Raw genomic sequence first — 14,506 nt, forward strand, 5'->3', positions numbered from 1 at the left:
TGAGAGAATTAGTCGCCCGTTTATAGCGCTGTGACCATTAAGAATATAATGCTGCTATGCTGTGTGTGAATGTGTGTGTATGTGAATGTTACTAATACGAGAAGGACCTCTCTTCGAAGGAGAAGCGGCGGCTTTAGATTAGCCCACAGTGTCGCTAGATAAAGATTCACCACAGTGACGTTTCACTACACTTGTTCTATGGGCGAATAGCGGGCATCCGCCGTTACACCAGGCCCCGAAGATGGCCTTCTGGAAGCAAAACATCATCAGTCAGTCACACATTGACACGTTGCTCGATCGACCAGACGTCACACTGTGTGAAATTCTCAATGAAAGCGATATTTTTCAAGAGGTGCGTAGCCATACTTCAAAGCTTATAAAATTCATTTGTCGTCCGGATATTCTCGATGAGCTTGTGGGCCTTATTATCAGTGGTCCTGACCCGTCATTGGAATACACCCAACAGTACAAACTGGCTAACACGGCCTGTGAGGTTCTGACGTTTGACGTACCGGCAATTAACGATGCATTGATTGAAACGCCGCATCTACTGACGCGCGTTTGTGGTGTATTCCGACAAGAAGACGCCCTCAATGACCTCACAGCATCATTTGTATGTAAATTACTCATTTTACTCGCAACAAAACGAACTGAGAAGTTTCTGGACTTCATCCAGTACTATGATCCGGATCGGACCGACCCTCCGGTTGGAGATTCTGCAATCAACGTGAGTAGTGTTTCAAGTTCTGTATCTGCTGCCAACACGGATATAAAGTCAGAGGAGGCGAGTGCCGAGGGTGACAATACTGAAAAAGCAGATGATGAAAAACCTGTGGCAAATGGACAGGAAGCTTGTGGAGAAGTGAATACTCAGAAAAAGAATACAGAAGATAAAAACCAGCCAGGTAGCTCAGCTTTTGTAGACATCTTACTGAATCATATAAATAACTCCGCTATTAAGGATCTTATTAATCGACTGGTAGAATGTACTGATAATCCCGAGTTACGTCCTCAGGTCATTGAGTGGTTGGCTAGAGGGCAGCTCGTATCGAAACTGATTGCTCTGCTGAGCCCCGAGAACTCCGAGCAGGTTGTCACAAACTCGACCAAGTGCCTTTGCAAGATCGTCAAGGTTGGCCGCGAACAGCAAATGGTCCTACAAGATAAATGTCCTAACGATCCCCTTTTGGCAGCTGTTGAGGAGACGGAAACGATAAGCGAAATCTTGCGACACGCTTTACCCGAAAAAAAAGAAGAACTCTCTCCCTGGACCCTGTACGAAAGTAACTTTGTCCTTTTATCACTCCTGCAATACAGGAAAACTACGCCCAGCTTCCAAGATATTGGCGTCGACCCTCAGTGTTTTCTTAGCGTTTACGCAACACCACCTGAGTCGTCGCCCACGCTCGGCGAACTAGACCAACTGCGCGCCAAAGAATCTATCCAAAAGTGTTTAAAGGCTCTGTCTCCCCGTTTGAACTCGCTGGTCGAGCATCTGTCATTGGAGAAGAGAGAAACGTTCGGTTTTGTCCGACTAGAAATCGTCAAATTAATTGCATCAATAGTGTCGTGCAGCGACGAGCCCAGCTTGACAGTGTTGCGGGATCTCCACGTGCTACCGTCAATAATCGATCTGTTCTTTAGCTATCCACTGTGCAGCCAATTACATAACCAAGTGGACGCTATTGTGCAGGCTATCTGCACGCCTCCCAAAACACAAAAAGCTTCCGATGGAGGAAAGGATGATCCAATCACTGAAACCATTCCAGAAACAGAGCATGTTAATGAAACGGAGGATACTCCAGCACTGCAGAAACACGTTTTGTTCGACCAACTCTTCGGCGAGTCAGCTCTGCTTGAGAAAATCGTTGATTGTTACACTATCAAACCTAAAGAGCAGCTTGGCTACAATGGTCATTTAAGACTAATGGCCAACTACGTTGAAACAATGGCGGAGAACGCATTCCGCGAAGTCTATACCGAACTCATGGAGGGACTCAGTCCAGAACTTAAGGAACGCTGGACAGCGTTTAAAGAAAACTTGCAGGCTGTCAATAAAGTTTATTCAAAAGCAGTCGAGCCATTGAACACAACTGCGTCGTGTTCTGAGGGTGAGGATCCAGCAGAACTCCGAGACATGGGAGTGCCTACTCCAGACGCCATCACTTCTGCTCAGCAGTCTTTTAACGACTATCAGTTGAATCAGGTAGGATTTCTTCAGCACAGACGATTCTTCGTTGCAAGAAAGCATGGGGCTGTAGCAAATTATTTAGTATCATGATTTGTATAAGTGTGCCTTTTCCGATTTTCTGACCAGAAATCATTTCTATGTTGATGTCTTATACACTAATTCCAAGAACGTACATTATCAAGGTTTCTTGAAACTGATTTCAATATCAATTTTGGGATTCCATAAACGGGAATGACAGGAGTAAGCAGTGCCTTTGGAACCTGAAAACGTGCTTCGCGGGTCACAATACTTATACACTAAAGAGGATACCATAGATTATTAGACTGACTGTATACAAATATAATATTTCAAGCTTAAATAATGTGTTAAGCGCTAGCGATAGAAGGGGAGGAGCACAAACATCGCTTTGATGTTTTTAATGCCGTTGATTTCTATCTGATAATTACCCTGATTTGATTTTAATGCTAGTTAATCGTTTTGCGTCAGTCAAAGTAGTTTAATTTAAACTAGTATTGACACAGGACCATGGTTAGAAAGAAATGTGAATTTAGTAAGTGCAAGATAGAAAACGCTTGCACTAGTCCCACACGACTATGGCAAATACCTTGAAGTAAGGCCTGCTATCAAGAACGGAATTCGCACGTTCACCTCTTAAAAGACAAAAAGTCAGACTTCTTTGCGTCAATTAGGCTCTAAGGTGGACTTTCATCGTGGGAAATGGTATAGCCTCCCTGTTCACATTTATAGGAAGTTAATACAAACTAAACATCATTTTGAAAAAAATGGTGTTGTCTTTTGAAGAGAGAGAAACATCTCTATAAAGTTAGAAACACTCATATCGCCTCGTAGATAAAGGTGCTTGTAATTCTTTAGGGAAGGCTGCTGTAACATTTACCTTATTAAGACTACTGAACATGTCGCTTACGTTTTTTCTTCAGCTATGCGTTATGATGAGCTTATATATTCTCGTGGGTAACAAACCGAGCAATTCAAGGATATCATCACAGGACTTCTAGCTGCTCGTTCTAGTTTATATATCGGCACAATTGTGCAGCATGGTTTCAAAGACCTGTCAGGGTAAAGGCTCGATATTGAGCAGTCTGGAGTAATCGAACACGAGGAGAAATATTGATTGTCTTTTTCTTTCGCTCTTTACTGCAGAAATCCTGCTTGTTAGTGTTGTTGTTGAAATGGTATCATTCAACATTGTGGTATATTACGCATGTTGCTTGAAAGACATATGAGTGCCGGTATTTCTAGTGAGCAAGAGAGGAACTTTAGTTAGCGCAGATTTATTCGGATTGAGTTGTTGACGCTTTAGAGGTAAACACTATTTAGGTATAGCTTCTTAATTAAGCAAAATTCAGCTCTCATCGGCTTGCATGTATCCCCTAGAAACTTCAAAAAAGAAAACAAAAAGCTCTTGTTTAACAACTTGCATATAGATATTAATGAAACATACTGTAGTTGTCTATGGGTGTGAGTTTTCTTGAATCTTTTTGAGACACCCTACAGATAACCCCTTTTTAATTTCCAAAATAGCTGCTATTATCAAAATGTGTATCAGTTTTGCAAAAAAGTTGCGCCACCCAGAAATTTTCTATACGTGCATCATATTTAGCACCTGCGTTCAAAGCACATACCGTCATTCTCTGGGCTGTTGTTCCTAACAGGCACAATGCCTTTGGGGTGACAACTTCAAGCCTATAAAAGGCTGCTTAAGATACGTCTGTTGCTTCACATAAATTCCGATTTCTATTTGCATTGCACGTGGTTCTTTCATGTCAAATATGTAGAAAATGGTAATGACTTGTTCAGTGCACACAATTTTGTAATCACTTCAGCTTTATCTCGCGGGAGGATATGAAGTGTGAGGCTTATGATGTTCCGGGAACATTGGTTTTAAAACCGAAACGATTCCACAGCAGCACGCACACATTTAATAAACATTTTGAGCCGCTTAGCTCGGAATCGTATGCCTCTCTTTTTCTGTTTTTCCATGTTACCACAGAGTCAAGCCTTAGATTGTGGTCTAGTACACCTTTCTTTTTGTAACACGCATCTTCTATATTGTAAGTTTTCCGAAGCCGTTCAACAAGTTTGATCGGTTTTAAAAATAGTCGGGCTTTTTTTAAGGTCGAGAGGACAAGAGTAGGAATTGAATCCATACTGTAAATCTATGGCAGTATTCCTAATACAAGTTGTTTTGGGGGTGCTGGGTTCTTTACGCCACTATACCTATATATTTTATAATATTACTTGTATGACACATAGAGCTTTTACCATAAAATAGGTAAAAAGCAAAGGCATTCAGTAGCGTTGTTTTAGCTTTACCTTAATACTAAGCGCGCTCCGTTTGTTAAGTAAGGATTTTGACCGGTTGAGTAGTTTTATGTGTTCCCTTATACGCTACAGAGATTCTTCGATTATTTTTTAAATTCACATGTTAACTAACTTTGGTTCGCTTTTCAGGTTACGGCAAATTTCTTCGATCAGTTTGGATTTCAAGACGACGAGTTCACGGATGTTGACATTCCAGGTATAAGTAAAGTTGCTTCACCGCCTATGGATGACCACTCATCTGATGAGGATGATATGGAAGATGCACCTGGTGCCGTTTGCGGCGGAGGGGGTGGTGTAATTCATTTTGATCCTTGGAATAGAATGGACTACGGTTTCAACCCTTGGAATCTAGCAGAAACATCCGGTGGGGACGATGCGCCGGGATCGTCTGCCGATCAAGCCACGGCAGTTGACGATTGGGCAGATTTTGGTTCATTCAAGGCCTCTCTTGGTGAAATCGGAGGACCACAACAAGATGGTAATGAAGGTCAACAAGACGATATGTGGGCTGATTTCGATGCATTCCGGGACTCACGTGTACAGCAGCAACAGCAAATCGCGCAGCAATCACAGTCTGTGGCCAATTACAACGATGCTAGGGGTGGAAACACTGAGACTGTAGAGAATAAGCAGGGTCTGCAAAAGCAGCAACAACAGCTGCCTCCGCCGCAAGGAATACAACAGGAACAAAAGACTGCGACTGAGCACAGCGCTACATGCAGCTCCGAAGGCGGAAATGAAAGTAGTGAAGTAAGAGCTAGCGGCAAGAGACAAAATAAAGAGACAAATTTACAAGATCCGACCGAACAAGAAAGCGATGATGAGTACTGAGTATTGACTAATATAAAGAAATATAACAATCAGAGTGGTGGTTTTTTCCGCTTAAAGGATGGTAATGATGGTAATTATGGTGAAGGCGCCGGTTTTAATATCCACAAGTCACAAAATGAGCGGGCTATGTAAAACGAAATAAACCAATTTAACAGAAGGGACAGCAAAAAATTGAAAGCGCAAAGCATCGAACAAGTGACGAACGACAAATATCAACGGCTGTTACCGTTGAAAACGGATAATATTTCGAAAGAAGCGACCGATATGACACCCGCTTCCCAGCCGCTTTCTTAGTTGGTATCAGCTAAATCCATCTTAGGGAAATGGTGTATTAGACTGAAGTAATGGGGATCTACTTAAGTTGCTGGCCTGGTACTCTACTATATCCTAGATATTAATGAACAGAGTGCGACAAAAAAGACACTCAGATAAAAGTTATGTAGTGATGCTGATAATAAGATACGAGAGATTTCTATAGATGCGCTACCGTAGATGCTTCTGTACATTGGAGTTGGTGCTGGCTTGTAGCTGATGGGCAAAAAACCGAAAAGTAACGCGAGCAAGCATTAAGGATATGAACATTCAAAACAATACTGATAAATGAGGTTTACGTATGGAACAGTCACAATATTTTAAGTTATTTTATGCTCTTCATGCAAGTATGTAGGCCATCAAATGGGAATGAATCCATTTGATGGCCGAGATGATGAGATATATGACACTTACAGATAAAGCGCTAAATTATTTCACAGAGGCGTCAAGTATAACGACAAGTTATTGTCTACAGGCGACAAAAGTGAACGAGCGAAGACCGAGGACGAAGATGACCTAAAGAGTCATAGTATATGGACGGGTGAAGGGGCACAGTTGTAGATTTTCATTGAATGTGGAGTGGTACATATTCTAGTGATGAATTTGTAATTATTATTGTTTCATCATTATCATGTAGAACGGCGAACATGTGAGCAAGTAATAGTATGCGACGTACTTGTCCCGCGCTGTAATTAGTGTAGAAAAACGTTGGAAACTGCCCCCACGTAATTACTGCGCGAACTTGAAGTATTTTAAGATGGCGACAGACTTATAAATGGGGAGAACGGGTATGGTGAAGAATTTAAAAGGAATGTGCTTAGAACTCCAAATAAAACTACTCATCACCATGAGAAATGATGGAAGATTTAAGCGGCGGCCACTCTTAATACTGATATGATGTTGGTCTGTAATGCTTTGTGTGCAAGGCAAAAACAAAAGAAAATAGATACGAACCGCTGTGTCGTTAGCAAACGGCTTAGAAACGTATAGGGAATAATGTTATGTACAATAATTGAATTAAGATAAATTAATTATATTATTATTTTTATTATTAGTATTATTATTATCATTCTTATCGTTTAGCATTACTGACATAGTAAAAATGGTCAAAGGCCAGACAAGCGAAAAGTTGGCGGTAGGCAGATAAAAGCAGTGTGAGACAAACAATATTTAGGTGAATGGCAATTTGGAATACTGAGAAAAAAAATAAATTGGACGCAAATTGTTGTTTTAGCGTAGCTGTGAATGTCTTTATCGGCACCTTGCGTACATAATCGTTGCGTCAGGTAATGGAAAATTATAGTGACCAACAGAGAGGAAAAAAATGCAAACAACTAGGTTATTAAATGTCCGCGAAGAAAACAAGAATTCTCCTATCCTAGAGACTATGCGGTGTTTCAAAATCTTTACCTTCCAAACTGATCAACTAGGTCATTCCATAGGTCTGAGACGATTAATTATGTGGAATATAAATGCAGCATAATATTTCGATTCAACGAGTTTATGAAATATTCTAAGGAAAAATAGTGAATTGGATTTCAATTTGTGTAAACGTTCTTTACACATATGATTATTACAATATTACTCGAATGAATATTGTAGCAAAGTCGGTTATTGCAGTGGATTTTTCGTGTAAATCAAATAACTACCCTTAACGATGTTTATCAGTATAACATTGTTGAATAATGTTGTATTAAATCGACGTAGTACTGTCGAATTTCATGGAGTCTAAATAATGATACTGATACTTTAATTCTGGCTGAAACAATCTGCTCACTCTGAGAAACATACTAATTATAGAAGGTGCCTTAATATCGCCGCCTAACTATTTTAGATTCTATGCAATAAATATATATAAGTGGGTTTTTCAGTAAAAACGCAAACACGTTGTTGAGGAAATACCGTTAGGTTTTATCAAGATTCAAATAGTTAAATTATAGCTTTAATTTCGGCAATCCCCGAGTTTACAAGGCTTCCTTTTATACTGGGCTAAGCTATTGAACTCCCTGTTGTTGTCGGAATAATACCTTTGTTTTCAGTTATCTAGTCTAGCAGAGGCGACAACATTTATTATAATCTGTATTCCTATTGTTGTCGACCATTATTTCGAAAACCGTTGAGATGATTTCCACTATTTCAATGCAAAACTTTCTTAATTTTTTTTCTAGTATTGTAACTGTTACAGTGTATTACTAGTATACAATAAAGATATCGTGAGCGATTTCATTTTTTACGCCCAGCTTGGTTGAAAAAGAGCTAAGTCGTTAATTATAAAGTGAGACCGAATAAGCGTTGATTTAGACATATTTATTAGTCAGTTCTTTTATTGTGGGTCCAAGTACAAGAACATGTTTCTGGCAGGTATATTCTAAATATAGCTTAAACGAAGTTTCAGGCAAATATTTTGTGGTATTATAGAAAAACTTCTGTTAGGTTTATTCAACAGCTATTGTTTCCGCAATGTAATACAATGCCTAAACGAATTGCGTTTTTAGAGCCCAATTTCATTGAGATTAGCCTGGATTCGATGCACTTGATGCTTTTTGCCATATTAATATGTACAAACAATGAGAAAACAAAGTCAGTTTTATGTCTCTGAAACTGCCATTTGTGGGTAGCGAACATCCCCCTTCTAGAGTTAGCGCTTAGCGCTCGGAATTACAAATACACCGTATTACAGTATCTTTTTTTCTATCGTTGTGTACGAACTACCTAAATCTTACCACCAAATACTTTTCAGCAGCCGCCTAGTGCTCACATAGTTTCATTCATGAAATTCAAAAGTGTTTCGCATATGAAATGTTGTGTGGAAAACTTTCTTAGTATTTATGATGATTTTCCTTGGTTTAAACTTATTTTGTAGTGCAGCGTGATGGATGTAACGCGATGTCTTAGGCGCACTCTTAATTACTCCACTTCCTAGTAGGTCTTATAAAGGTTGATTTATTAAAACGTTTATCGTATTTATAACACAAAGTGGGTCCGTAGCTTGTTTTGAAAAAAAAGAGTTTTCGACATAAGGTCAAAGCGTTCTTCCATCTTGCACCAAGATCACCACTAAAATTATGTTAGCGTTTTGCACTGCTCCGTTTGAAACTGGATCAATTATTTCGACGTTATCAGCCATAATCTTTAAGATGGGATAAAAAAGCGTGCGTTTTTCTAAGGAGGATGTAAAAATTGTTGTCCGTGAATTGTCTGAGAGAGAGGCGTCTAGAGATGCGTTTTTATTAGTGCAAGGGGCAGACCGTACGCTCTAAAATTCAAAAATGCTGTGTTGCCGGTAGTTTAAGACAAATTTATTTTAAAATTAGAACTCTCCACGTAGAAAGGCCCTGTTTCCGTAATCAATTCTCATTTAGGAGTCGTCATCCTGGTTCATACTTGTGGCAGATTCATTTACTCGAGGAGAAGCTAATTAAAACTTTTCAAGTTGACTTTCAACTATCCTCCTTTTTGACTTACTGTCAAAATCCCATGTCGATATTTATTCAGAAACTGTCAAAGGGGTCTTTGCTGGATTATCTAGCTTTCTTTAATAACTATTATTACTCCAGACTCAAAAAAAGTCAGTCAAATGTTTGTGTACGTTTACGTCCCTCCCAGTTTGGGTGGCCGTATCGAAATTGGCGCCAAATCAGATAGCGCGACGGAGGTCTGCTTCATAATATGTTTCTTGCTGCGCGCGAATATAAAACTGAGTGTAACAGTGGCAACAGCCGACGCTGGGCCTGCTTCAAATTTGTTTACTGTGAAAACTCAAGCGAAAATATTGTGTAACTTCTCCCGATTCCTTCTAAAGACTAGTTCTTCTTGCATTGGAATTATTTGTCTGGATGCTGAAATCTGCTATTACAACCCTACAAAGCATTCTATCGTGTTTTTTCGTTTCGCGACATAGCAGAACACATGTTCAGTATTTCCGCTACCTCAGTAGCATAAATGCTTTTTTTTTGTTGCTCTGTAATGCTTGAAGAAACATCTGTGAACAAGCGAAAGGATAAAACAATACATCGATCAAATTATATCTATTAACGTAAGTATGCATTCTATAAAAAATATGGAATATCTAATTACCGACAATTCTGTGTGAAATGCATTGGCATTCCTGGATCCGGGTGTGAGTTTTGAAAAAATGTCGAAGGCTCGCTTGGTATTCAGGAAACATCAACCAAACCCAGACTGTTCTGGATAACCACTGTAAGTTTAAAGAGCACATTTGTTCAACTTATATTTGCTCTTTTTACATTTACGTGGCACATATGTCGGACATTTAATTTGCTGTGACCCCAACTTAACCGAATAAAAAAGTTTTTTTTGTTTTTAGTTTAATACATTCTAGGTATACAGTGTATTGCAATACAGTTACTAAACTAGTTGCTAACTTTGCTATTGACTTATTCAAAAAGATCTACTTAAAGCCGCTTATTAATGACTAGGCTGTGTACTTTGACACATGCAAAGGGAATTTGAGATAGTTCTTAAAATCGTAAAAATTATGAGACTGTTTCTTCTATGGTCAGGAATAAACATTTTAAGATGCGATATAGTAGACTCCAATTTTTCAAACTGTTTTCACAAACTTAGTTTGACTTTGGATCAAACCTCGCAGTCAAGCTTCTGCCATTTGGATGGTAAATTATCTCTCGCGCTACGATGAGAGTCTGGGAGTTGAGGTTTCTATCAATTCATGTTAGTAAGTGGCCGAGATTTTAAAAAAAATTGTATTCTATAAGAGCGATGTTTGGTAAATATGCACTTGGTACGATGTTTGGTAAATAATACTTTTGCATTTTTACCTTCATGACCCTTACGTGCGATGTCGAGTGTTTCTATGCAATAGGAGTGCTTTACCTTTCTTTCTAATCTTGTTGCTTAATGTGTTCATCATCTCATCTGATTGTTGACAGTACATTTCACCCACAATCGGCGAGTCAAGACCAATGAAGCGGTTGTGGAAAACATCTGAATTAAACTATTAAGCAGACATCATAAGCTATTATAGCTGATTATTTGCCCTAAGATGGTTTTCCGTTGATTCAATTATACGTACGCTAATGTGACTATCTGCGATTATTGTAATGGATTCATTTTTTATTACAAGTCATGATTCGGTGCAATGATTAGTCACAGTTGTAACGTGAGAGCAAAGTCTCTTGCTTTTGGCCTACGTTTATATCATGCGGCACACATTTATTGAATTTATTTCCCCCACTGATTGGAAATGAAGTGTGACATTTTTGCGTACACCAGATTTGAGTGCTAATACCTGCGCACTTTGTGATGGGATCAACTTCCAGCATAGCTCACAACTCTTTGTTATTCACTTTCACAGAATGTCTTTGACTAGACTCAATAAGTTCAAAACTTGATTTCCGGAATATTTTTAACAAACGGCTCTTAGCTTTTCTAGTAGCAGAAGCTGCCGGGCATAAGGTTTATACGGCGAGCTGTCTCCACCACTGTAGTTGTAAGATGAAACTCACACTTATAATCCGCTCGAATTTTCTGATTCTGTTTAGGGTACTACAACTCGTTTGTTAAAAGCCCAACTTAGGATACTCAAGTAAGCAATCTCAGAATTAAAAAAATACAACTGTATGTCTAATACTAAAAAAATGTAGCGAAATGTTGCAGTGTATAAAAGAGCGTATTCCTGAAATAATATATTAATGTTCGTTACGCTTTATATTAAAATATATATATGTATATATATATACATATATATATGAACTAGATTCCATAATGAAGAAAATGTCGAAAGCGAGTTCTATAACTGCTGTTGCCTACCTGTACGTTTTGCAATCTAATGTCAAATAATACTGGTTGCGATAATCGAAAGCGCATCGTTCACTTATTCATTCGTTCATTAATATAGAGTACCTTCAACTGTGGTGTTAACTGTTTTTATCTGGTTTATAATACTAATTCAAAATTTATTTTCAACGCGCGATTGATACGTATGCCTGTTTGACAGATTAGGACGTCGACAAAAAGTTGCACTCGAAGCGAACGTGGCTCCCTTATCTGTCCCAAGAAGACCATTACATTGGATCGGATACTACTAGTAAGAAGCCCCAGTTGTAAGCTAATAAATCTACTCACTTGTTGTTTTCTTCATTATATTCTTATAGCATAAAGTTTGCAGTTTTCAGAATGAGGCTGAATTTACTTTTACTATAATAATTTCAGTTCATTGGCTATGCGACTGTCCTGTGAGGCTCAACTATCTTATCGAAAAGGTAGTGGCAATAGACGATTGGGTCAAGCGGTAATCACGATCACCCCAGACCTACGCAACAGATCAGAGTACGTTCTTACTGTCACAACAAGGCAAAAGGAATCTGGTCACAAGTACAGGTAGCGTGTTTTGTTGTATAATTACGTTCTACTTCTACAGTATTTTTGTCACTCTGAAGTGATGTTCGAAAAAGTTCAAACTTCTCTAGTAGTTATCCGTATTTACTAACATTTTTTCCTTTGTTGCCCGCTTCTACATAACCTGAGATAATTGAGTTGTGATCCGTATTGAATCCACGTTTTATATCTGTAAGAATTCTCGAGCAGATCGGAAATATGTTTTTGAAACCCTAAATCGTATTTTTTATTCGCTTTTATCATAGTGTTGGTTTTATTTTCATTTTTCTGTGTTTCATTGTAGGAATTTGAAAGCGAACATTATCAAGGTCTACACCAGTTGTGTGCGTGAGGGAAAACTTACGATATCTCTTAAGGAACCTGAACACGATATCCTTATCAAGAGGGCAAACGTTGCGTTGTTGGAAAACTTCGTTAAAGTACTCCATGCGGTCCAGTACGGGCTGGAAGTACCTAAGAGGTTTACTGCCCAACCTCCAACAAAAGTTCAACCCAAAATTACAAGGATGGTTATCACGAACAGGAGCGAGTATCCCCTCAGAGGTTTTCCACAAGATCTTATTAGTCTTCGTATTGAAAACATAAAATTGAGTCGTTTGCAGAACAAAATTGCAGACCTTTCGAATCTCACCGACCTTGCGGTTGAAAACAATTTACTTGAAGAAGTGCCAAAAGCATTGGCCACAATGAGGCTAGTAACATTATCATTACAAGGAAACAAGATTAAAAAAGTATACGATATTTTTTCAGGTACTCTTGGCTCTACGATTAGAGTTATAAATCTATCGCATAATGAAATTACTCAAATACCATATTCGTTGTGTCGGACGACACTTTATAAGCTTGACTTATCGTATAATCTTCTTGAGACACTCCCACCGAGTTTTTACGGGGGCGATCAGATGACTGTGATGAAGCTCAGTAATAATCGGCTTCGCTACATTCCGGCGAACCTGCGAATCCGAAATGCCGAACTAACGTTGCGTGGCAATATAGAAATATTCCAAGCCATTCAACCAACGAGACCTAGCCCTGACCCAATGAGTTTGTTCGATTCTGCCGGAAGAGCAGTTCGTCAAGCATATCCAGTTGTTTGGCTGAGAATAACTGATAGCGCAGTCCCTCGATTCCTTTATCCCTACTTGTTGTCGTTCGTCCCTTGTGCCGGTTGTGGACAACCAACATTTCCATCGTCGCAACGACGTACGTTGCGCCAGGTTTCTACATTTGATTTTGCGGGATCTAGAGTGTATGATTTTAATGAAACCGATATGGTTCGAAAAGCTTATATACTCTGTTCTCAGGCCTGTGTGCGATCCTGGGCAGTTTTCCACTAACAGAATGGATCGCCCATTAGCTGCATCCAGATTTTTTATATTAATGTTGAGAATGCATTTGCTGTCATTATGTCACTATGGTAAACAAATGGGGTCATTTAAGGCCACACATTTATTTAATGCCTTTTGTTCAAAGGTTATGTTCCCATTAATTTCACGATATACAGAGATATGCCAACCATGATGATAGAAAATCCCTTGAAAAATACACAGAATTGCCAGGCTTGGTTGGTATTTTTTAATTACTATTCATTGATGGGCGCACTTGTATAATTTCGTTGTAAAAAAAAAATATGTTAGAGTAAGGCAACGATTACTTAGGAATGGTAAAAAGTAAAGGAATACATACCCTACAAATATATTTCAAACTCTGAGAAGAGTTTAGGAAAAATTGTGGTATTTTTGATTATAAAAGTTTTGTTTGTGTCATTTACTTTGAAAAAGTTTTGAAATATATCTTACATGGTTAATTATGAGCGACGTTTTATATAATCAGTATTGCCAACACATAATTGATTAATATTTTTTTACATTTTTACAAAAATAAATTACACAAAAACCTATACTTTTACACATGAAGATAGATATAACGTTTTATGTTCAATTCTGCTTTTTCAAATCTCGTTGATATTTTTAACCTGTTTTAGCCTAAAAAAACAGTAAAAATTTATCTTTGTTGCCTGGAAAGATGGCTTGAATAAAATGTTAACCTGAATTTCAAGTGGCCATCTATAATTTGCAAATATGTATTATTTCAGTAATCTAATAAGGCTCCTTCATAGAACTTTAGGTACCTTCATTGTGGGCTTTCCACACGCCGATGATACTTGACTTCGTCAAAAATGATTTTAAATCCCCACTATTTTCGATCCATGTTCCCAGCAAACACATGGCAGTCTATTCACGGCATAATAAGTCGTTCACTATAATTAACGAAACATGCTGAACAAAAAAAGGCAGCACACAGGGATGAGGTATGAGGTCTACGAGCTGGAGTTTTCTATATAGTACAGTATGGTAATTGGACCTAAACGCTGATGCGCTTACGCTTCGACCCACCATCCCAAGTAATAGAGAAGAAAGTACACGAACTGTTCTTTAAATCAACAATATG

At 38.6% G+C, this 14,506-nt stretch overlaps 2 protein-coding genes across 2 annotated transcripts; both read left to right on the forward strand.

Moving 5' to 3' along the window:
• Positions 1–47: 47 nt before the first annotated feature.
• fmt (phosphatase 6 regulatory subunit 1-like protein fmt) lies at positions 48–6,915 on the forward strand. Its single transcript, XM_022834415.2, has 2 exons — positions 48–2,206; positions 4,664–6,915. Exons 1-2 carry the CDS (start codon positions 242–244, stop codon positions 5,363–5,365), a joined length of 2,667 nt encoding a protein of 888 aa, XP_022690150.1. The 5' UTR covers positions 48–241; the 3' UTR covers positions 5,366–6,915.
• A 4,324-nt stretch (positions 6,916–11,239) lies between these two features.
• LOC111261146 (leucine-rich repeat protein 1) lies at positions 11,240–14,127 on the forward strand. The gene is made up of 4 exons (XM_086968581.1): positions 11,240–11,243; positions 11,660–11,760; positions 11,870–12,037; positions 12,339–14,127. The coding sequence occupies exons 3-4, from the start codon at positions 11,880–11,882 to the stop codon at positions 13,390–13,392; spliced, it is 1,212 nt and encodes a 403-aa protein (XP_086824707.1). The 5' UTR covers positions 11,240–11,243; positions 11,660–11,760; positions 11,870–11,879; the 3' UTR covers positions 13,393–14,127.
• Positions 14,128–14,506: the final 379 nt, after the last annotated feature.

The sequence above is a fragment of the Varroa jacobsoni genome, unplaced genomic scaffold (genome assembly GCF_002532875.2).
Source record: "Varroa jacobsoni isolate VJ856 unplaced genomic scaffold, vjacob_1.0 scaffold_524, whole genome shotgun sequence".
NCBI lineage: Eukaryota > Metazoa > Arthropoda > Arachnida > Mesostigmata > Varroidae > Varroa > Varroa jacobsoni.